General features: G+C 32.6%; 2 protein-coding genes across 4 annotated transcripts; both read left to right on the top strand.

Annotated features, from left to right (window-relative positions):
* The first annotated feature begins 6465 nt into the window (after positions 1-6465).
* Positions 6466-17810, top strand: LOC125052589 (sarcoplasmic reticulum histidine-rich calcium-binding protein-like). Its single transcript, XM_047653516.1, has 21 exons — positions 6466-6573; positions 7199-7243; positions 9027-9071; positions 9518-9550; positions 10505-10540; positions 11643-11669; positions 12274-12315; positions 12481-12504; positions 13271-13294; positions 13387-13434; positions 13931-13942; positions 14382-14429; positions 14497-14514; positions 14605-14622; positions 15146-15166; positions 15236-15265; positions 15617-15634; positions 15705-15734; positions 16421-16462; positions 16654-16674; positions 17641-17810. Exons 1-21 carry the CDS (start codon positions 6517-6519, stop codon positions 17704-17706), a joined length of 705 nt encoding a protein of 234 aa, XP_047509472.1. The 5' UTR covers positions 6466-6516; the 3' UTR covers positions 17707-17810.
* Positions 17811-19358: 1548 nt separating this feature from the next.
* Positions 19359-23524, top strand: LOC125052304 (BUD13 homolog). 3 transcript variants are annotated; one of them, XM_047653061.1, is made up of 7 exons: positions 19359-19445; positions 19549-19686; positions 19923-20106; positions 20537-21659; positions 21944-22037; positions 22549-22733; positions 23015-23524. In XM_047653061.1, the coding sequence occupies exons 2-7, from the start codon at positions 19589-19591 to the stop codon at positions 23185-23187; spliced, it is 1857 nt and encodes a 618-aa protein (XP_047509017.1). In that variant the 5' UTR covers positions 19359-19445; positions 19549-19588; the 3' UTR covers positions 23188-23524. The 3 variants fall into 3 exon arrangements, with proteins under 3 accessions (XP_047509017.1, XP_047509016.1, XP_047509015.1); XM_047653060.1 differs by having other exon boundaries at positions 19370-19445; positions 19546-19686; XM_047653059.1 differs by lacking the exon at positions 19359-19445 and having other exon boundaries at positions 19452-19686.
* The last annotated feature ends 456 nt before the right edge of the window (positions 23525-23980 follow it).

The raw sequence follows: 23980 nt of genomic DNA on the forward strand, positions 1-23980 counted from the left end.
AAGTGAAAGAAATGTAATACTTCTGTATAAAGAAAAAATAAATGAAAATCGTAGAAAAATGTATCCTATGTTGTCCAGTTCTCATACAATAAACACAATTATTGATTAAATAAATTTTTAAAATCGAAAAAAGGAAGCATCATGAAATTGCTAGAATTGGTGGGGCTAACAGATGGCATTTGACGAAGCGACATATGATAAGGGTAGGATTGATCAGCACGTCTGTCATACTGTCAGTCTGTCGTACAACTGGGGCTGGATTTACAAGACTTAAACGTGTGGAATTAAAATCTTTTCTTTTCGGTCTTTCGTGAGCATTTTCAAAACATTATTGAAAATGATCGCCTAACAACGTTGTTGAGTGAAAAATCTAATATATAAAATTCTCGTGTCGCGGTGTTTGTGGTTAAACTCCTCCGAAACGGCTTAACCGATTCTCATGAAATTTTGTGTGCATATTGGGTTTAACTGAGAATCGGAAAACATTTATTTTTCATCCCCCTAAATGTTAAGGGTAGTCCACCCCTTTTTTTTTTAAATTTTAGAAAAAAAAAATATTTTTTTATGATACAGCATTAAAAAAATACATACAACCCCTAATTTTTACCCTTCTACGATCAACCCCTATTTTTTATTATAAATGATAAACATGGCAAAACGACGTTTGCCGGATCAGCTAGTAGTTATATAGGTTTTTAAACAAACTGTATGACACAATTACTTTGTTTTGGTTATAGCAAGTGTTACATGTTATTTTATGTTAATTATTTATGGACTTTTTGTACTTTACCCTCTGTACGGTTTTTTTTTTGTTTTAGGGTTACCTGGAAGAAATCGCTTGTTAGCGATAAGACCGCCCGTTGCCTAATAACTTATGTATCCTGCTTTTTATATATATATATGTTTTTTTATAAGGTAACGAAGTATAAATAAATAATAACATGTTATAAGGAAGTATAATCATGTAAAATTAGTATAACAAAAGAACCTATATCTAGGAATCTATATGTTATATTGTGTGTTATATAGCTTTAACACTGATATTTAAAAAATGATTAAAAATAAGCGAAATATAAATCAAAACTAAAACGAATCGAACGGCATCTAATTTATATATTATATAATATTTTATAGACAATTAAGCTCCATGTAGTAAAAACGTTTTTATAAGCTAATTTAGCCAATCACAATTAAGCCTATAATGCACTTATAGTTGTTTCACGGTCCATTGGAGTGCAATGAACTAGCATCAAAGGCTCAATCACTTTGATTGCACCTTCTTCCGATCAACGCTTGTAACTAACTTTATAGGTTAATCGTAGCAATCTCGTAGCTCTTGCGTAGACCAAGCGTAGACGTGCTACTATTCTCAACGGCAGCCATTTTAGGTCCAGATTTATATATTAATTCTAGTAAAGAAACATAATATTAAAGTTACTACATTTTACTTATATATAGTAAGTGAGTAAGATAGTAAAATATTTTACTATATTTTGTACATATAATTTTTTTTTTCAAGAATGATGTTTACAAAAGAAAGTGCGACTTTATACGAATTACAATCTAGCCTATACAACAATAATGGCTAATGAATACTAATATGTTGACTTAATTTTCTACAATACTAGCGAATAGCTTAACCTAAGTTATTATGTTCATTAACAGTCTTAGTTCTCTATAAAGTTTTGACACTAATTTATAATAAATTTGTAATATTCTTAAAAACTTTTCAAACGCGTTTTACTTATTAGTATGTACTAATAATAAACATGTGTTTGTTTTAACTGTGTGTGATCAAATTATAAAACATACGTATATTAACAATTTCACTTATTAAATGAGTAAAATCTTGAAATCAAAATCAGCTCTGGTCCAACTCACGATCTTACTATCATGTCTTACTTTTATCGACTTTAGATGACCATTAGCAGTGATGTATTAAATGATGAGTCATCCTTCCCCCATTGACAACGATTTACTGAATATACATTAGTCATGGAGCTCTCGTATCTTTGCCCTCTGATTCATACAATATACGCATACATTGTCACCAGGCCAATACTGTTCACAAAGATTGTCTTTGTGTAAATATTTTTATATAATAAGAATACACACAATAAAATTAAATAAGTAATATTCATTAATAACATTAAAACTGCAATATATAGCAATAAACACAGAAAAATTAAGCTAAGATACAATGACAGAAAAAACTAATTTACACGTAGATTCAAAAAGATCCACCACGCTTTAAATATTCAACCATTTAAGAATATTCATTTTATTTAAAGAGTTGCGTTATTAAAAGTGTTAAATTAAACGATAGGATTCATAATAATAACACTACGTCGTAATTCTCAGTATTAATTTTGAGAGAGAGTTCAGGAGAGTATCCGGATGCCTGCAGCTGAGTTTCATCATCGGACTTCGAGGCAGAATATGAAATTGCACCCGTAGTACCACGACGTCCGTCGTTCCACGACTGAGCGTTTTTGTCGCGCACCACCACTAAGTGGAACCAACTGCCCATCGATGTCCTTCAAGAAAAGAGCGTAACAACGACAAAAGCCGGCAATGCACTTGCGAGCCCTCTGGCACTGTGTCTATGGGCGGCGGTATAAATTAACGGCAGTGAGTGAGTCGTTTGCCCCTTGTATGTAAGACAAAAAAAAATGTTTTCCGTAGATTCACTACCCATTAACAGTAATATTAACTAACCGTAAAGGCTGTTTCATAATGCGAATAATCAGATAAGTACAGATAAGTAGAAAAGTGGTTAAATGCCTCGGAAGCCATTAAAAATAAGTGGAGTGCACAATAAAAATACGCGTACACCATTGGAAGTCGCAAATAAAATTATTACGATGCGGCCGTTACTATGAGAGCCTTTTTTAGCGACGAAGTAGCGAGATATAGTTTATTTCCTATAAGGCACGTCGAAGACTAGGTATTTTTATTTTAAAAACGGAAAATCAGTGTTAGCCTAGTAGAGCGCCCGGCTCTTATCACTGAGATGAATGGTTCGAACCCCGGCTGTGTACTAATAGTTTCTGTGTATGTGCGCTTTTAACACTCTTTTGTTCGGCACTGGAAAACATCATAAGTCAGGTACAGAAGGAAGAAAAAAATGATCACAAGACAAATAAGAAATGTGAGGAAAAGATCCACGGTTTTTCTTTAAGTTAAGTTTCTCAAACCAAATTTCCCTTAGTCATAAAAATAAAAATGTCTAGTTGCACTCTGTATTCGACTCTTTCTGACAAATTGTATTTAGGCTGTGATAAAAAGAGACAGAAATAGTACAGTAAAAACGTGTGGAGATTTCTAAATTTTCCAATAAAAACAATTTTTCGCCAATTTTAATAGATTTATATTCCACTTATAAAAGCCGAAGAGCAAACATCTCCAAATTTCTGCTTTCTAAAAACATCCATAAGTTCATGTTCTATGAATAATAAAAAGTGTCTCTGGTGATAAATTATAGTATTTGCGAAGGTCTTACGGGAGGGGAACGGCACGGTGTATCGATGACATAGTAGGGGGTGGCGGAAAACGGGTTTTCATTGCCGTCGTGATGTCTGGGAGATATTATAGAGTAATGTTAATATAGAGAGATTTTTAATCAAGTCACTATTTTTTTTTTCGATAACTTCGTTACTTTTGAAGTGATGATTTTTTATGGGAAGGTAAACCGCGTTGCGTAACGTGTTACGGTGCCAGTATGTCTAGCTTCCCTTTCTCACACGCATACGGCAGCGGTAGGCAGGCTCTCCCTCCCTCACTGTAACCCACAGCGCTAGACGTATTTCGGACAGACGCTTTCCCCTCTCTCTGCTCAGTGTTTAGTGAGCGCGTTATTTACTGTTGACAGTGAGCAACCTATAACTTCAAACTATCACCGTTTTAGAAATTAATATTAAAAAATATATGTATTTATTTTATTACATAAATAAAACTAAGACTATTTTCTATAGCTTTTTGATTAAATATCACACATACATACAAAAATCGGTTGTCTGTAAAGTCGGTTTACTGACGATAGTTGAACGTGACAACGTCACGAATCGCTCACTCAAGTAGGAGAGAGACAGATGTCGAACGCTGAAGAGCGCGGAGTCCGATTGTGCCTCTCTGTCGCTTCGCGCTCTCGCTTGCACTTCAAGCCTTAAATGGAACGCCTCAGAGCGAGGTAACGCCGCATGAGTCATGTTTTTTCGTGCGTGCAGCCGGCTCCATCGATTTATAGGATGTTGTCACTTCAATATTTTTTTGATGACCATAGATTTAGATTTAGATGGCTATATATTTATTGACCATTTTTTGTTTTAATATGTGAACCATGTCCATTTTTATTTTATTTAATTACGTACGTACGCACCAATTGTTCGTTATTTAACGTTTTATAATAATAGTGTATGTATTAGATGTGTGAAAATAATTACAAAAAACACTTATCATAAACTTTGGGGACTCAAATACGCTCTACACAAAACTAATCTGCGTTGGTTGCCTAGCAACGGTTGCTAGGTAACGAGCGATCGTTCCCGGCTCCCGCCTATTTACAATACGTACAAATTAATGGGAGACATTTTCGAGCATATGTTTAATTCACCTTTGTTTTGAATGATTTTTTTATATATCCCAATGAATGAAAAGGTTTTTGCAAAATATTACGCGTTATTGAATAAATTGTTAATCTACATGACTAAGATTAGACATAGATTTTTTTTTTCAATTGGACAATTCACACCAATTGACCTAGTCCCATGCTAAGCTGGCGAAGCTTGTGTTATGGGTACTAGGCAACGGATATACATACAAACTATAGATAGATAGACATACAAATACATATTTAAACACCCAAGACCTAAGCACAACACCAAATGCTCATCTCATCGATGTTTGTCTCAGCCGGGGAAAGAACCCGGGACCCATGGATTCGCAGTCAGGGGTACTAACCACTAGACACTAGATATTTAAAGACAAAACATGGAGACTTGGTCTAATGGTTAAGCGAGCGACTCTCAACTCCGAGGTCAGACAGTCAACACTCCGCTCGCATGGATTTTACTTTTATAGGCGCAATCAATACTCGGTCTAGTGACGGAAACTGCGACTTTACGTCTGAGGCTAAGTTTAACTCTTCTGTACAGCCCTGCGATTCTGTAACTCACTTTTCGAACTCACATAGCGGTTTTCGCATCGGCGGTCGCTCTGAAATTAGTCGTGAAGCAGTCATTTTATGATTTGGCATTCTGACAAGGTGGGAGCTTGTAGTTTGTTGTTTATCAGAATGCCAAATCATAAAATGACCGCTTAAAGTGAGTTACAGAATCGCAGCGCTGTACGTCAACATCCTGAATTTTAATTGACTATCCTGACTTATTGCCTTTTACTATTTCACACCCCGTCTTCATACAAAACAAGGCAAACCCAACTATTTCAAATTCCTCGGTCTAATACAAATTATTTACGTAACTCAGTCATGTATCGTATACCCTCAGATTATAACACAAGTTACCAACAAATATGTATATGTAATGTAACTAAAAAATACTTAAAAAATAATATAAAATCTCTGGTATCTTTTATTAATGATGGCTTTGTTATTCTTCCTGTTTCTTAAATATATTTTATTTTTGTATAAATAGGTAAAAAAAATTAACTTTATGTATTTGGCTTGCTTTCTTGGCTTTTGTGTTGTAATTGTAATGTAATTGTTTGGATAATGTTTAATGAGTAGATGTAGGAATACTGATGTAGGATACTATGAGCAAATAAATAAATAGACATAGACATAGACATAGACATAACATTTATTACAAACAAAAATAACCTTATAAAACAGAGCAGTGTGGGTCTAGTGGCTTTAATGTGCGACTCTTATCCCTGAGATCGTAGGTTCGATCCCCGGCTGTGCACCAATAGACTTTTCTATGTACGCATTTAACATTCATTCGAACGGTAAAGGAAAGCATCGTGAGGATTGGCTTGCCTTAGACCCAAAAAGTCGACGGCGTGTATCAGGCTGAGGCTCATCACCTATTTATTAGATTGATGATCATGAAACACATACAGAAATCTAAATCCTAGATATAAAAATATTGTATCGTCACTGGATTTTTGTAACAAAAAGAAAATTAAACAAATTTCCTCGCTGTTCTACTTATTTTTTAACGAGGAAAGCACCAGCTCTGAGGTCACCAGGCGCCAGCTTAAATCTTTAATTAGCGCCTTTGCACTTGATCCCCACGGCCCAAGAACAAAGTTAATTAACATGAATCTGAAGTTGGTATTTGTTTATAAACTTTTATCCATTAATAGCTTTAAAATTAGCTGGTTATGAAGTTAAATTTTAATGTTATCATTAAAGTATGAATTTTAATGTCATATTAATTGAAACATGTACAATTTCACAGCGCAAATCGCATTTTGTATAGTAATTAACGATTATACACGCCAGTTGTATTTATATGGAAATGCGTCGAATTCTAGTTCGCATTTCTAGTTAAGATAATGAAGCGGCTGTTTATCATTGGTCTGTGTCTTGCTGTGGTCTTGGCGGCGCCTAGGGTGAGTTAATTTTACGTTAGTACAAGCCTTGGTCAAGTCGTACTTATTAAGGCAAACCACGTAGCAACTATGTCTGGTACTAAAATTGGAAATGTGTTATAAAAACATATTTCTGTGTCTGTTCCTTCATTTTATCAAGTAGGTCTACTGAAGATTGGAAGCGGAAGAAAGCTTCTTATTCGATCAGTACAATGGGACTGTCAGTCATGACGCCCTGACAGGAGGCATACCTAAAAATTATTGAGGCAACTTTTATAATATCTGAGGCTTCTATAACTAACAACTAGAAACAAATAGTATTTCAACGATTTCAAGGCCTTCCTGATTATACGAACACGATAATCACAAAGTCTAGGAGCGGGATTTGTAGGGGTTTATTATATATACGTAATGCCTGGGAACTCGTCTCGAACAGAACTGCTGACATTTTAAATTCTAGAACTGTTAATAAACTTTTTGTTTTAAAAGCAATACAAATAAAATCCACGAATGTCAATATTTGAATAAAGAAAATCTGAATTTAAATTTACTACAAGTTCCTGGAGCGGGAAAGAATAAGTGATACCAGTCGAAATATTATTTATTAATTTATCTTTAAATATAGAAGGAGGATTTTTTTTTACAGCCAGACGACGATGACGATAACGACTTAGATGATAATAAACCACAGGTTAGCCTTTTATTTTTTTTTAGCGGCAAACCGGAAGCTATTTTAACTATACGCTTCAAAAGACCCTACCCACTAAACCATTTTTAAAATGTTCCAAATACCGTTATCTATATATAAATGCTGAATGAAACTCGATTGTGTTGCTGAAATTATTAAAGATTTATTCTAACAAAAAATCTTAAAATCTAATAATTAACTAAAAACTAAAGTTACGTACAGTCAAGTAAAGTTATAAATAATTAATCAATTACCTGAAATAATTATAGAAACAAAATTTAGACTTTGTTATTTCATAAAAGTTCTTCAAATTAATTATTTTAATCTAATTAAAACCCGAAAATGTTGTAACAAAAATTCTTTTTGTAAAAATCAAATAACAATATTTTTGAAAAACAGAAATTTGTCTGTTTCATATGTATTATATTTACAGAAAAGGCAATAAATTGAGTGTACCTAAATGCATTTAACAATGTAGATGAAAATTTTGTACTAAGATTTAACCACATTTCACAAAAATATTAGTTCCGTTCACCGGATCATCTAGTACATTGATAACAATTATTAAAAGTTACATAATTAATACAACAATTATTAAGTGATACATAAAATTATTAGGTGTCAAGAAAAATGCGCCATCTATGTTTCGCGTTAGCAAACTTGACGCTTCTGTGTTTCATGGCAAATAAGGAATTTATTTATTATCTGTTTCCAATGCTAAATCGCTGGACCAACCATTGTTGGCGATATTTAATTCTACCGATTAAAAAATATTGAGAATTACAGAGTACTAATTCAATTTTTGAGGCCCTACTTTCAATTACGTATCGGTACCTGAGCTAAACATAATTTTATTTTTAACGACTTGCGACTCACGATGCGATGTATTTTTAAAAACCTCTAACACGTATAAAATCGCGTTCTACGTTTTTCCACCAAATTTAACAAACTAAATTCGGCCTTTATGCGAGAAGTGGTTTGAAGCGCTCGGCATACGAAATATACGTACTCGTATGTTTTAATTGCATGATAGGTTACGTTATTTTTATAATTTAAGTAACTGACGCATTATGATACAGTACATAAAGTAAAAATCCTCATTTGTCTTATGTTTCTTAGGAGTCTTATTCACTTTTGTAAAACAGACAAAAACATTTAAAAGTATGTTCTTATTTACAAAATCTTATCTAATATATAAAATTCTCGTGTCACAGTTTTCGTTGCCATACTCCTCCGAAACGGCTTGACCGATTTTAATGAAATTTTTTGTGCTTATCTGGTATCTATTTTTCATCCCCAAAATTTAGGGGTAGTCCACCCCTAAATTTTTATATTTATTTTTTAGACAAATTTTTTAATTTCTATTTTTTTATGATACAACATACAAAAATACATACAATCCTCAATTTTCACCTTTCTACGATCAACCCCTATTTTTTTATTATAAATGATATACATGGCAAAACGACGTTTGCCCGGTCAGCTAGTTTATTTATAACGGGCTTACTTACAAAAAAAATATCTCAACAATAATTCATCAAGCCCAATTGATATGGTTGATTCTTCTCTTCTATTGTCATTCCCCCACCAGCCTCTTTTCCTCAAATGTTCAAAAGCCTATAATTATGGCTGGAAGCGAAGAGCAGACTGTCCGCGGTTTCTCCACATGAAACAAAGGCGAAGGTTGTACTAGAATTTATATTGATGGCTCATTTAGTTTTCCCGTTTATACATTATAATAACTAATTAAATTATAATAAATAACTAATTTTATTCCTTGTGTCAGCAACCACGCGCTCAGAGAAGGTTCCAGCAACACCAACACAACCAGGTACGTTTAGTTAGTTGATATTTAATAAAAAATACGTACCAGTAGTATAGCTAGCCAATAGTCTATGCAATTCCCTTGAAGTTCACGAGACGATCACAACTTTGTTAGTCCATAGATCTTAGCACTCTGATTTCATAATCGTACGCGACCCTACCTTGTGTCTTTCGACACTACCGACATCTTTATATGTTCGCACAGTGAATTCACAGTAGAAAAATTGTGTATCTTATGTATTTTATTATGTTTTATTTTGGGAATAAATAAATAATGTCTTTCTGTCAGATTATCTAAGACAAGAGACGAGTAAACGTTACTGTTTTACGCTTAAAATGATATGTATATTTTGTATGTATTTCGAAAGAACGCTTATTTAACGGTTCACTTCCAAAAATATCCTCTAAAATAAAAGCCTGCGTAAATAAATATTTTCCTATGTATGTTTACAGATTGATGACGATGATGATGATGATGAACTACAGGTATTCACCACAGTCCAACTTTTTAATTATAGATAGTAATGTACTGTATTGTGAAAACATATTTTGTCTTTATTGATTATATTCGACATTAATCGTAGCAATGTGCCAGGCACAGAAGCTTACCTTCTTCTTAATAAAGAACTGCAGTTTCTAGGACGCGTTGTTGACTCATAGCTTGTCTTTCAAAAGAAATAATACAGACACTAAAACGTGTCCGTCCCAATTGATAATTAATTTTGTACAGATATTTTTTCCAAGATAGCAGCATTTTTTTAATATTTAGAAACAAAGATATAGACCAGAGTGTTACTTAAGATACGCAAAGTTTCGTGACTAACTTTTAAGATATGCTTAGTTTTATTACTATAGTGCAAGTTATTAATTATATAGAGCTAGCTGACCGGGCAAACGTCGTTTTGCCATGTATATCATGTATAATAAAAAAATAGGGGTTGATCGTAGAGGGGTGAAAGTTAGGGGTTGTATGTATTTTTAAATGCTGTATCATAAAAAAATAAAAACAGAAAAAAATATCTAAAAATAAAAAAAAATATTTAGGGGTGGACTACCCTTAACATTTAGGGGGATGAAAAATAGATGTTGTCCGATTCTCAGACATACCCAATAAGCACACAAAATTTCATGAGAATCGGTCGAGCCGTTTCGGAGGAGTATGGCAACGAAAACTGTGACAAGAGAATTTTATATATTAGATGAACCCATTATCATTTGTAGTTAAACATATTATAATTTTTACATGAAGCGAGGACATGTGATAGGTACAGAAGCTTGCCTTCTTTGTAATCACTGGCAATCTATGAAACAGACAATTAAACCTCTCAATTGATAGTTACGAGAGTTTTTTTTCCAAGATGGTAGCAATTTTTTAATGTTTAACATTACATTTTTAATCCTATATTTAATAGTGCATTTTTATTTCCAATTTCACAATAGCATAACAGAAGATGGCTTCACAATCAACAACATCAGGTAATCATAAATTATTAAGATAAAAATCTTAATGACATAATTATTGCAATCAATTTCAAAGATATTAAAAATAATTACTTGTTATGCTTTGAAATAAGACACTTTACTGAGACTAGCATATTATTCACGCACACACCATACACATACATAATTTACTATATATACAGTATGTATTTACAACTTTTATAACCTACATAGTAATAATAAAAATGTTTAAAAATTCATAAAAAGAAAATTAATACTTTTTTACAAAATTAATAATTTTTAATTAATAAAAACTAATTCAAAAAGTTTGGTCCCCGTGGCAGTGTACCTTTAACGCTGTACCTGAGTTGTTTTTTTTTATATTTCGTATATAGTTTTACAGTATATCTTTGTTCATTTTTCTTAACTCAATTGGCCTCGGTAGAGTCTAACGCACCCAAAGGAGGTCCCAGCAACAGAACCATGGGGTAGGTTTAGGTAGTTAATAATAAACAAATCAATCAGTAATAGGTCACGTAATATATTATCTGGATTTTTAAGTTACTAAGTTTTTAAGGTACTTCTTTTGGCGCGTTAGGGAAAAATGATAAAAGCAAATTGTTTCTATTGTTAGTGTCGTTCTACAAACGTAGAATAAGGCGAATGATTATTAATTAAAAAAAATTGAAAAGAGTTTTATTTTGCTACATGTTGCATTGTCTGTCATGGCGTAGTGTTTTTCAGAGTCGCGTTTATGTAAAAAAAATAATGAATCGAGAAAACCCTTTCCAATGTGATAAAAAACAAAGTGTTTATTTTAAAATATCATGATTAGTACATATTATATCGTTTCGATTGGAAGTGACATTCAATTGGACAAGAAAAATGCAATTCGAAGTGGGAAACATCCATCTAAAGTGCTCGAAGAAAATTATTACGCCAAAGAAGTACAACTTCTAACGCGTGTACATAATTGCACACACGTTTTTATTAACAGAACCACCCTTATTTATTCAAACCAAGTCAGTTTAATTACCGTAACTTCAGCGCTGTCACTGTCTATCACGTAAGGACGATTATGGAGAAGACCCATTTGGGGTTATAGCACCAAACTACAACCATTAATAATTCTTTTCAGATGGATGATCATGACGATTTGCATCAGGTAAGAAAATACATTAAATGCTTTAATAGGAATTTATTTACAGCTTAAACTTAATTTAATATATCAGTGGCGCTACAACCTTTTAGGTCTGAGCCTCAGATTTCTGTATCTGTTTCATGATCATTTTTCAATCTAAAAGGAAAATAGGTGATCAGCCTCCTTTGCCAGACATACGCCGTCGATGAGGGATGAAAGTCGCACTCTAAAGTCACTATGCCGACACCGCTAAAAGTTAATTAGTAATATATTTTTCAAATTATTAGTTACTGTTTAATGTATATTGTTGGCTGTTAAATGAGCTCAATTATACGGTGCGAAGCTAATAAGAAGTGAGAGTGAATAAGAACTATACAAAACAATTCGTCTTATTGACGTATAGATTACGAAATTATCGTAAACAAGTGACCCGATTGGGGAACATAGACAAATTGCATCTATAGTAATAATATTTAAGGGGTCTTTGTACCCGAGAAAATTGTCGTTTTACCAGAACCTTTTTACGATTTCTTACCACTAGTTTTAATAATAAATATATAATACCAACATTATATAACATAATTGACGTCGCACTTAAATTGAGTTATAGTAAACAAATCATTTCCAGCAACAACAAATGAGGAGGAGATTGCAAGAACTAACACTAAAGGTAATATTTGTAGATTGAAGTTAAAACATCATAGCCTTATGAAAACAGATCGCATAAGATACGCGCGTTTGAACCTCCAATCTGAGATGTCAAGTTATCATTGTTTAGAATTGGAACTATGAATTAAATTTCATTTTAAACAGCTTTTTAACTTTTGATTTTCAGTTGATCGACGACCGCGATGATGATGTAAGAATGTATACATAATTAGATTTTTGATATGTTTTATTGATATATATTTATTGACTCCGATTCTACACCAGTACAATGGAACACTTAATCATACTTTTATCTTGGTATAATTTGTATTTAAATTGTGGAGAAAGGATTTCTCCTTCTTCTTCCTGCTTCCTGCAACCTAAATAGAGGATCCTTGACCAGTTTAACCACTGACTGGAAAGCCCGAAGACCCAGTGTAGCTAAGGAGAATTTGTAACCTTAGTGGCTGGAATAACTTCGTAAGCCCGTTTCAGGTTATGCCAGGTGGCGCTCGAAATTTAACATTTACAAAACCCTATGTATTATGCACAATGCACGATTTTTCTTTCGGTTTATATACAGAGTTTGGAAGCGCATTTGCCTTTTTTAAAAAATCTCTTATTTATTTATTTATATCGTAATTCTACAGCTGACATATATCACTAACTACTTACGACTTACGGAGTATCGTTTTTGAAATTCGAGTTATAAAGTATAAATTTATATTATAAATACTTCGTCGGGAAATAACATTTTGTTCGAGTTACAAAGTCGAGTTACCGCGTATTTAGGGGTTCAGGGTTTGAGTTATTCCACTGTATAACAAAATACAATTATACTTAAGATATAAATATGAAATACAAAAGAATTAAGAAAGGAAAAAAAATCTTAAATACATTTAACTAAGTAATACCCAATTATTTTGTTACATGCCCTTACATTTTGGTATCTAACTGTATGAAATCTATTTTTTTAGAACCGACTGAGAGCTGATGTAAACGTATGTATCTACAAATTTATGTGTATATGTGAAAGGGCTGAACTTGTTTTGATTAATTGTAACATATGTTTGATATACTTTTTAATTTTTAGAGACACAACCTCCGTCCAGACGATGATCGTGATGATGAACACTTAAGAGTATGTTAACTATTTTAAATCAAAGTTTCTCATAGTATTAATAATAATATAATAACCTTTTAGGTCTGGGCCTCAGATTTCTGCACCTGTTTCGTGATCATTTATTTGCTTCGCATAGGCAAGTAGGTGATCAGCCTTCTGTGCCTGACACACGCCCTCGACTTTTTGGATCTAAGGCATGCCGGTTTCCTTCATCGTACATAGATTGAAACTCAGGTGAAAACCAACCAACCAACACTGCTCAAAATTATTAATAGTAAATTTCTCATACTAAACTTTCTGTAGCCTGCGACTTCACTCGGGGTGAAATTCAATAAAGCATTAAATAATTGAATTACTTTACTTTGAGCTTTTGTCTAAAAGTTTTAGTTAAGTTTATTGTAACTTACTTTAAATATGGATAAACTAACGAATTAAAAATAATGATAATATATATAAAATAGTATGATTTAAATCAAATCTCTTTAAATATACATGTATTATAAAACTTCAACAGAAATCTGACGATGTAAGTACGAAATATATATATATAGAGATAGGACCAGCCATTTAAAAAAGGTCTCATCAAGTGCTGTGAATGGTTATAGTCTAAGAGAGTATTTTGTTAAAAGGTTACAATTACTAAGACATTTAGAAGGTTGATAAGTTCATAAGGAGCAGATACAAGGTTTTTCACTGCTCTGTGAATAGTCGTTAATTAGGCATTAGTTTCCTGTGTTGTACCATTCTTAAGAAATATAGTAATCTTGCATTCAGAGAGATTTACTGGAGGGTATGTACGGGTGCAAGCCTGTACATTTTATTTAATACTCGCCCCAGTCTTCTGGCAACCCTGTCCCAAGGACCATTAAACGTTATTTTTTGGGGTAATATGTCTATAGCCTAGCTTTCTATTGATATAAGAGATTTTAGTTGTACTTAATAATATTGGTACATATTTTTTTTAGAATTCAAACCTCGATGTTCTAGCAAAGCAGTTAGATAACTTAGCAGAGGTAAGTTTTAAATGAAATATTATTTTAGTTAGACGGAATCACTAATCTCGATTGTACTTTATTTCAGAAATATAAAGGGCGCGGAGTAAGTTAATTTGGATTTTTTACATTAATTTAATTGCATATACAAATTATTATTTATATAGACATATAATTTATATCTAATATTTTACAGGTATTGAAAGTCGGTTACGTGAGTTTTTATAAGATTTTTTTTTTTTTTATTTTTGATTTTTTATTAATGAAGGGAGTGACAATGTAAAACGTGGAACGAATGCTCATTTCGTTTGATTGTGAATAGATCGAATATGGATGGAAACTGGAAAGACCGTTGAGTTGCGTGTCTATGATTTGACTAGATGCTGATGCCAATTAGAATCAAACAGAGTGGCAAAGTTTAGGCTTTTATTTAGGAGCGAGGCTGGCTTAATTAGCCAGGACCTAATGCACAACGGACCAAATGGGCGTCTAAATGCGGACAATAGTGTAGTCTGGACACTACACTACACAATAGTGTAGAATAGACACAAGAACAATAGTTCTGACCAATCACAATCGAACGAAATGCATTTATTGTCTTTGATTTTACATTCTCACGTCGCTCTGTTTCGTTACTTCGTGCTTACTAACCTAGACACGTTGTATTCAATATATTTTTTTCCTACCAATAGACAATTTTTTATTTATACCAATACTAATAACTTTTTATTTTACAGAACCCGCCATTAGTAAGAAATGTAATTAAAAATTTCATTATCTTTAATGAGTCTATGATAAACAATCAATTAAAACACTATGCTTTACAGGTGCCCGGTGCGCGCGCACACAATTTGGGAGTAAGTAAATTAATAATGATTATTATTAAATTAATTTCTATGTACTTTTCTTAAATAAATCATTTTACTAATTTATGTTGTGCGTAAATCTATACAAATACTATAAAGCTAAAACCAATTTCAAGCTGTTCAAATCTAATTGTTTAATTAATTAAGCACTGGTTTACAAATTATCAAAATAATATGATTCGAAATGAAAAAAATATTTTGTGTGCATAACATAACCACCAAATTAAGGGAAATCTCAGCTGATTATATAAAATGTTGAGACTCAGTTGCTGGGCTAGGTTCTCCATGAAATATTTTTTGTTTCTACTAACCTGATCGTAATAATTATTCTTTATTCACCAGAGTATTGACTTCAAATACGTAAGTTATTAAAATATTTTGAATTTTTTAAACGTTTAAATATTTATTTTAAACGAGGAATTTGTTACAGTACACTCCAAGTGAAGTCGCCGGTAGAGCGGTAAGTTTTTAAGTTTTTCAAGACTTCCATTTTCAGCCTGAATCCGCATTATGTTGGATGCAAGCAACCTGACGATGTTTAATAAAGAAATATATTTTACTGTTTCCTCCTCCTTATTTTTTTTTGGAGTTTATGTATATTAAATACGGCATAAAAAACCCGCAAATTTTTACAATACCCATAAAAAACTGTGTTCACTTAGCTTAGGCCCGTGTGCAACATGTACCAGGATCTGTGGCGTAACAATAGGGTGGCAGGGCTGGCAAAATGCGACGGGCTTCGACCCAAGAGGGCCCCTGCCCAAGAGATATTATGTTCTATGGATGAATGTGAAGTCTCCAATACGCATTGGGCTAGTGTGGGGGCTACAGACCATTCCCTCTCGCCTAAGAGATGAGGCTTATGGCCATTAGTGGGACATATACAACGTGTAATTGAGTACGCTGAAAAGTTAATGAAAATTAAACTGAGTACAACGTGACTATTTTTACTGATAGGGCCCCATCAAAAGAATTTGCCACGGGCCCCAGATGGTATAGTTATGCCACTGACCAGGATTGATTCATTTAATCCTGAGCTAAAGTAAAAAATTACCAAACAACAATATTATTATTATTAGTATTCATATCATAGCGTGAATAACAAAATCAATCATTTCATTGATATTAATGTTTTTCTTCCATCAGCACCATCATAGAGACCTGGTGCCCGGGCCTTCAATCAAAGCAGTAAGTGTATTAAAAAAATTACAAAGAATATGGCATGGTAACACTTAATAAGTATTTATAATATGTTAGAAGAAAAACGAAAGTAGACATACAACACACAGACTTTACGTCTATTTAAAATTTGAAATAACAACATACAAATAGAATAAAACATTAAGAATTCATATTTTAGAAGATTATTTATGTTTTAGAATAATGGCTATGTGCTATTGGTAAGTATTAAATATATTTATTTATTAAAGTTCACCACATATTTAATGCTATATCGACAGTATATATTACAAGCCATCTTTCCTAAAATAAATCACAATTAAAATATTACATTTCCAATTTTAGATTTAACTAGTATTTTTTGCTTATTGTTAAGACAGCGGATTAGGTAGGTATCAGATAGTCACCCCACTATCGAATATATCAAGCTTTGGATAAGTAGTTTTTATTCTGTTATTATCGCAAAAATTTCGAATGAGAGGTGCCTAAACTCCTAGGTTTTAAACCGGGCTGTATTTAGGGGAGGGCAACCGGGGCTACAGTCTTAGGGCCTCCACAAAAGAAGGGCTCCCACAATAGAGACTTCGGGAAAAAAGAATTAAATTCCGACTAGTAAACCACATTTGTTTTAATATATTTTAATTTATTTGTTAAATACTAAAATAATCTACTTAGTTTCACAATAAATTATTGATTGAAAAACTCGACAGAAAAAAATTGTTCATTTTATTTTGAAAATAATTTGAGGCCAGGGGCCAGGCCCTCCACTTCTTTGTTGCCCCGAGGTCTCCAGACCTCTAAATCCGGCCCTGGTTACATATATGGGATTTATTGCTTACTTAATCAAACAGCGCTAAATCAAACACAGTTCAGTTCACATTTTGGTAATTTATTTCTGTAGAGTTCCACGAATCGACTCCAATATGTCATTCCAAAACTTCGGCATACAAAAAAAGCCAAGAAACTCAGTAAATTTGTATCTATTTCGACTATATTAACAACTCTTACGTTAATATGTCGCATAGACGATATACTTTATAGCTGTATTTATGTAACGCAGATTAAACATATTTTAAAAACATTTTACTAAACTTACGTACCTATATAACTTTTTGTATCTATATTTCACATTTTCTGAGTCCTCAAAATGAGAGATCTTCCGACTGATGTAATTACTATTTTTTCAGAGAGCACTAGATCGACAGGATCTCCGTGATCGTGATGATGATGACGACGATGATGATGACCAGTAGTGATGTAAACCTTTTGTACTCAAAACAATGGACATTGGACACGCCGCTTAACTTAAGATAGCATTTTATTGGAGCATATGCAAATAAATTAACTGCAGTTGAAACTGTTTTTATTGCTACATTTCCTAAATTTTTAATACTGTTTACTGGGTCTGATGAAACTGCACTTTCATTTGGACGACGTAAAATGTACGTGTAACGAGTAGTTCTAGTGCTTAATTCGGTGGTGAAGGCTAACTACATATGTCTAGATTTACCTCTAAGTGGGATTTCAACTCGAAATTCTATGCCACTTAAAGTAAAGTAATTTGATTTTAGAGAGTCTGTTTTTAATTTTATTTGTAATTATTCTCACCGAATACGTAATGTTTTTGTTAATTGTACATAATCTGAACTCTTGAAAATCATTAAGTTCGCTGTGTAAAGCAGTCGAAAAAAACAATAACTCAAACAATTCTTAAATCATTTTAATTCCCATGCTGTTCGACTCCACCTCTATTGTTTACTACACCCACAGATTAATGTACATAATTTACAAAGTTAGTAATAATCGTTTCTTGAAAAATAACAAAAGTGCTTTAGATAATAAAAAAAAACACAAAATGGCTGCACTAAAGTGTAAGTTTGCTTTTCATGCTTATTTGATGGTGGAAGAAGAGAAGACAAACACAATATGCTGAAGTAAGATAGAAACATAGAAACAATAAAATGTGGAACACTTACTTGACTTGCGAACTGGAATGAAACTAAATTATTTGAATAATTTATATTTGTTTTGTTCGCTCTGAAGTCTGAACCGAAGTTGTTTTACAACCTTTCAGTTCGAAATAGCCTTTAGTTCGTTTGAAATTGAATCAATCGTTCGATTGAACGGGTCGAACGAACCAGATCTTTATGTCAATGGTTGGCAAAAAAAATGTAGTATGAACTTGCCATATTATGGGTTTGTTGTTACGTCTTAAGCCGGGCGCATACATACTGATTCCTGATCAGAAATCCTGATCAGGTTTCCTAATCAAGAATTCCGTGTGGAGAGCGCACACATTCTGTTTTTTGCATTCGGAATTTAAACAATCAGTTCGATCATAGACGCTTCTGATAACGCACGAGTATGGACGACGAAGACGAATTGATGCTCATTGCTCTTTTATTGGCGCTAGACAAAAAGGGCATAAAACGTCGTTATTGGGTGCATCCACTGAATACCCAAAGATTAACTGAGAGTCAATTCTATGTCAAAAGAGCAAAGTTACGGGCATACCCAGAAGAATTCTTCAAATATTACAGGATGTCAATGAAATCCTTTGATGAGCTTCATAATAGCATACGAGATAAAATAAAAAAGCAAAATACGCACACAGCGCCAACGCAATTCTGAATGAAAATTTCCGTACGTGTGCGGTGATCGAGCCAAAATGTATGCGAAATGCGAATGCTGCGTTCGGGGTGACGTCATCAGGTTTTTTTCCGTTCTTCCAAAACGAACGCACGGAGAAATTCCGAACCGAACGTCAGGTTTTTTTCTGTCCGGAAAAAGTAAGAACGGTGTGCGCCTTGTCGAACATTTTGTATGCACGCGGACCATTCAGGTTTCCGAATCTGAAACCCTGATACGGAAACCTGATCCGGAATCAGTATGTATGCGCCCGGCTTTAGTAGTAATGACATTGACAGTTTACATATAACCTTCGAGATTGAAATTTGAAGGCTGGTAAATTTTGTGTTAAATATATTACCAGGTAAATACGTTGTGTTAATGTAAACTTGTTCATTGTTGTTGTTGGTTTGTAAACTTATTAAATAATTGTTCGAATTGTATAACATATTATTAATTTTTAGCAGAATATATTTATTTTAACCTCACCAAACCAAATATTGAAATATGACTGCGAAAATTGATCAGAAAGCCTATTTACAAAAATATCTGAGTGGCTCATCTGATAAAAAGAAGAAGAAAAAGAAAGTTGTTAAAGGGAAAGGGTATGTATGTTATTAAGTTTAAATATAGTAAGGCTAATGGAAGAAATTTCATCAGTGCGTTATTACGTTTTACTTTTAATAGTAATGAAGTAAATATACTTCTAGTCATTCATCTTAATTTTGTTCGGTATCAACGTCAAAAATGTTATAATTCTGATAATTTAAGTGCATAAATTGTTAGGTTTTAATCATCAAAAAAATAATAAAAAAGTTGTAAACTAAATACTGCATTACAGTTTCAAGATCATAGATGATGATCTGGATCTGTCCAAACTACAAGAACTACAGGGACATGAGTTAGATATATTAGATCAAGGTGAGGATGCTCCACAGATAGCAGGGATCATTGATGAACGACCTGAGGAGGTTAAAAAGGCAGAATTATTCAAGAGTAGCTCAAAATGGAGAGTTGTTACACAGGTCAATATTAGTATTATTATTCAGTACTCTTTTTATAAACAAACATCATGGAACATTATAGAAATTATAGAATGAGTCAAAAACATATTGGAGTAACAGAGCTAAATCTTGACTGTCTTTCTTATGGATTCTTAATCTCACATTATAGATTTAACTTGTGATAGCTGTGGCCAATTGAGGTGATACATTTGAAAAATTATTGGGCGGTTATAGTATTGCTAATGTATTTAAACTGAAAAAAGGTATAGTCAAAATAAAATATTTTTAAAACTTTAGCTATAAAAACATTGTACTCTTTTGACTAAAGTATTCATGCATCTCTCGCTGTCAAATAGTATTTCAAATTTATAAAATAAATGTATACTACTGCCTGCCCCTTCACCACAAAGAAATTGATTGTTCATGACTATCATAATTATATAATTTTCAGGATGATGGCTTCAACACAAAACTCAATGTAGAAGAAATAAAAAGAAATATTAAGGAGGTAGAAAAAGAAAATGAGGTTATTTTTGGTAAAATGTTTAGTGATTCAGAAGATGACACAAAAAATAATTCAGACCAGTCACCACCTAGGAAACGCACGGATGAAAGAAGTTTTACTCCAAAAAAGCCAAGAAGTGCAAGTGATAGTGATTTTAGCCCACCAAGACGAACAAATAAAAGTAGAGAACGAACACCAGAAAAAATCTCTAGAAGGCATAAAATCTCAAGTCCAAAAAGGAATAGAAATGGTGATGATTCTGACATATCCCCACCAAGAAAGCAATCAAAAGGCAAATTGAAGAATAGAAGAGATAGTGATTTAAGTCCCCCACGCAGAATAGAAGGAAGCTCTTCACAAAATAATAGTAAGTCAGAAAGGAGGAAAGAGAGAAAAAGTAGATGGGATAATGTTAATGATAAATATGATAGTCGAGATAGATCAAATTCAATTTCTCCTAAAAGATTTAAAAAATCTACTAAAAGTAAAAACAATAAATCATCTGACTCAGATAATTCTCCACAGAGGAAGTCACATAAAAATAAGAGGAATGTATCTGATTCTGATTCATCACCCCCAAGCAAACATAAAAAAGAAAAAAGATATGATTCTTCATCAAGAAAAGAGAAACAGCCACAAGTTTACAAAAATCGTGCTGACTCATCATCTTCTCGAAAAGACAGAAATGTGCAAAAGACAAAAGATCGTCATAAGAATGGAAAAGCAAGTAAAAATAATGAAAGTGACGACTCAGACCTATCTCCACCGAGAAAAGAACAAAGGCATAAGGAACACAGTGATTCAGACTTATCTCCACCAAGAAAAAATAAAAAAAATAATGACTCCGATATATCACCACCAAGAAGAGATAAAAGAAAAGATTATCAAAACAGCCCTCCTCCAAGTAATAAAAAAATGGCAAAAACATTAGAAGGGAAAATGGCAGGACTACAAGACGCAAAACAGTTAAGGCAAGAAAATGAATCATTTAGACAAAGAGAAAACGAAGCTTACAGTAAACTGTCTGATGATGTATCAGGAAGGAATGCAAAAGCTGTGTCCAGAAAAAGTAAGTCATGTTCAAAATATGTCTAATTATTAATATATCTAAGAATAAATAAAAGTAATTTTGTTTTACTGTAATGCTAACTTTAAAATGTACATAAATTATTATTAGTCCTTGGTCTTAATGCATGATGCTCAAACAGTGATTTAATTACTTCTATCGAATTTTAGAGGGACCAATACCGTTGCAATTTTTAAATAAAATAAAAATAAACTTTTTAAATGAATTAATTATTAATTTAAAAAAAAATGGATTTTTTGTTAAGAAAAAAATTGTAATATTTTTAGGCAAACGAGAGAACTCTGAAGAACGTCAAAAACAAAAAGAGAAAGCAGAAAGACAAAAAGAGTTAGATGAAAAATACAAGAAATGGAGCAGAGGGTATGTTGGCAATTAGTTATTCAGCCATAAATAGCATAAAATATATTCAAAATTTTATTTATAAGTACATATATATATTTCTAAAACATTTGTTTTAATTCTTGTAACAAATATAATGTGAAACAGCAACTATTTCTGGCTGTGCCGACGATGGTGCACTAACTTGCTCAGAGATTCACTCACAATTAATAATGTTGAGGTAAATACTAACATATTCAATTTTGACACTGACTGAATTCACAATAGTTTCATTTTCCATTATTTTTTTGGGAAAGGTTAATTTAATTTTTCTTTTCTATTCAATTATAAAAATGTTAAGCTGTAGTGTAATAATAAATTTCTCGCAAAAACAAAACAATAAGAGAGTCCATTTCTTCAGAGTAGCTTAAGTTAAAGGCCATTGGCTCACAGCTGTGACTTAAATATTGAGACAGTTGCGAGCTTAAGCCATAAGGCCAACATTTCTCTCATTGAGCTAATACTGGACTCTAATTGTGTACTTTATTTACAGATTAAAACAAATAGAGGCTCAAGAAGAAAAAGTACAAGAGTACATAAAAGAAGCAGCCAAACCACTCGCCCGGTACAAAGATGACCGAGATCTGGAGGGAAGGCTGAAGGATGTTGAACGGGCTGGAGATCCTATGTTGAATTACATTAGGGACAGGAAAAGAGAAAGGGGAGAGTTAGCACCAGGTAAGAGTAGACAATTACATATTTCCTAAAATAAATCATTACGTCTCTTTGTTTATTCCAGATTAGTGGCAGTGTGTTTTATGTTCATATACTGTGTTGTTGTCTATACATTTAGTATTCACTACAGATCCAATTCAAAAGCGAAGGTTAAAACAAATATTAAATCACATCAAATATTTTGTATGTTGTTCAAATAATCTTGACATATTTTTCCAACTACTACTTGTGAAATTCCTGGTAAAGCTGTTGTTTAATTTCCATTTGTGTGTACTTCGTTTCAGCAAAACCGGCATACAAAGGCAATTTCCCACCAAACAGGTTTAATATTCCTCCTGGTTATCGATGGGATGGTGTTGACCGGTCAAATGGTTATGAGAAAAAATTCTTCGACCAACAGAGCAAGAAAAAGGCGTTGGAAGAAGACGCTTATAAGTGGAGTACAGAAGATTTGTAAATGTGACAAAATCCGACCTTTACCAACATCTAACTAACTGGAACTTAAGTGTTAGAAAGGGGTTGCAAGAATTGCACTACAATTCCAACCTGACACTTAATCCAGTAATCCAATCTCAAATGCCAAGTCACTTTGGCAGATAAGATCCTTTTTATGTGTTTTATTATATTTTAAAATATTGTACCTTTAACTCATATTAGAAAATAATATGACAAAGACAGATACAGATACCTCAAAACTTTTGAACTTGTCTAAAAAGGCACAAAGTGTAATTGCAAAATAATGTGAAAAATATTTTTAATATTACATTTATGTAAATAAAACACTTATGAATGTATAAACTGTTTTATTAACTGTTAAAATGGAATAAACACGGCTATTAATATTGTACATATATCCAAATCTAATGAACATTCAATGTAAATACAATTTGTTATATGATATTATGTTCTTCGCGATATAACATACTTATGTAACTCCCTGTGAACTTTAAGAATAATAAAAGAAGTCATCATAAAACCAACTCATTAAATTCATGTTCTACCAAGACAGAAAAATGCTCAGTTCAAAAATCGGGTCATTAACCTCAGGGTTAATGAACCAATACTCGCTTATCAGCTGTTTATAAAATTAGTCTTACTATAAGGTACCAGCCTTTTTTATATGGTTTTTATTATGTTTCTGTAACAAGCTTTAATGCTCTACTCTTTGTAATAGCAGCATTCAATTCTCACTATGACACAACACTACATATCGGTGAGTTTGTATTGTTCTTATTAATATAGCAACAATT

Source organism: Pieris napi, chromosome 9, assembly GCF_905475465.1.
Source record: "Pieris napi chromosome 9, ilPieNapi1.2, whole genome shotgun sequence".
In the NCBI taxonomy this organism is placed as follows: Eukaryota; Metazoa; Arthropoda; class Insecta; order Lepidoptera; family Pieridae; genus Pieris; species Pieris napi.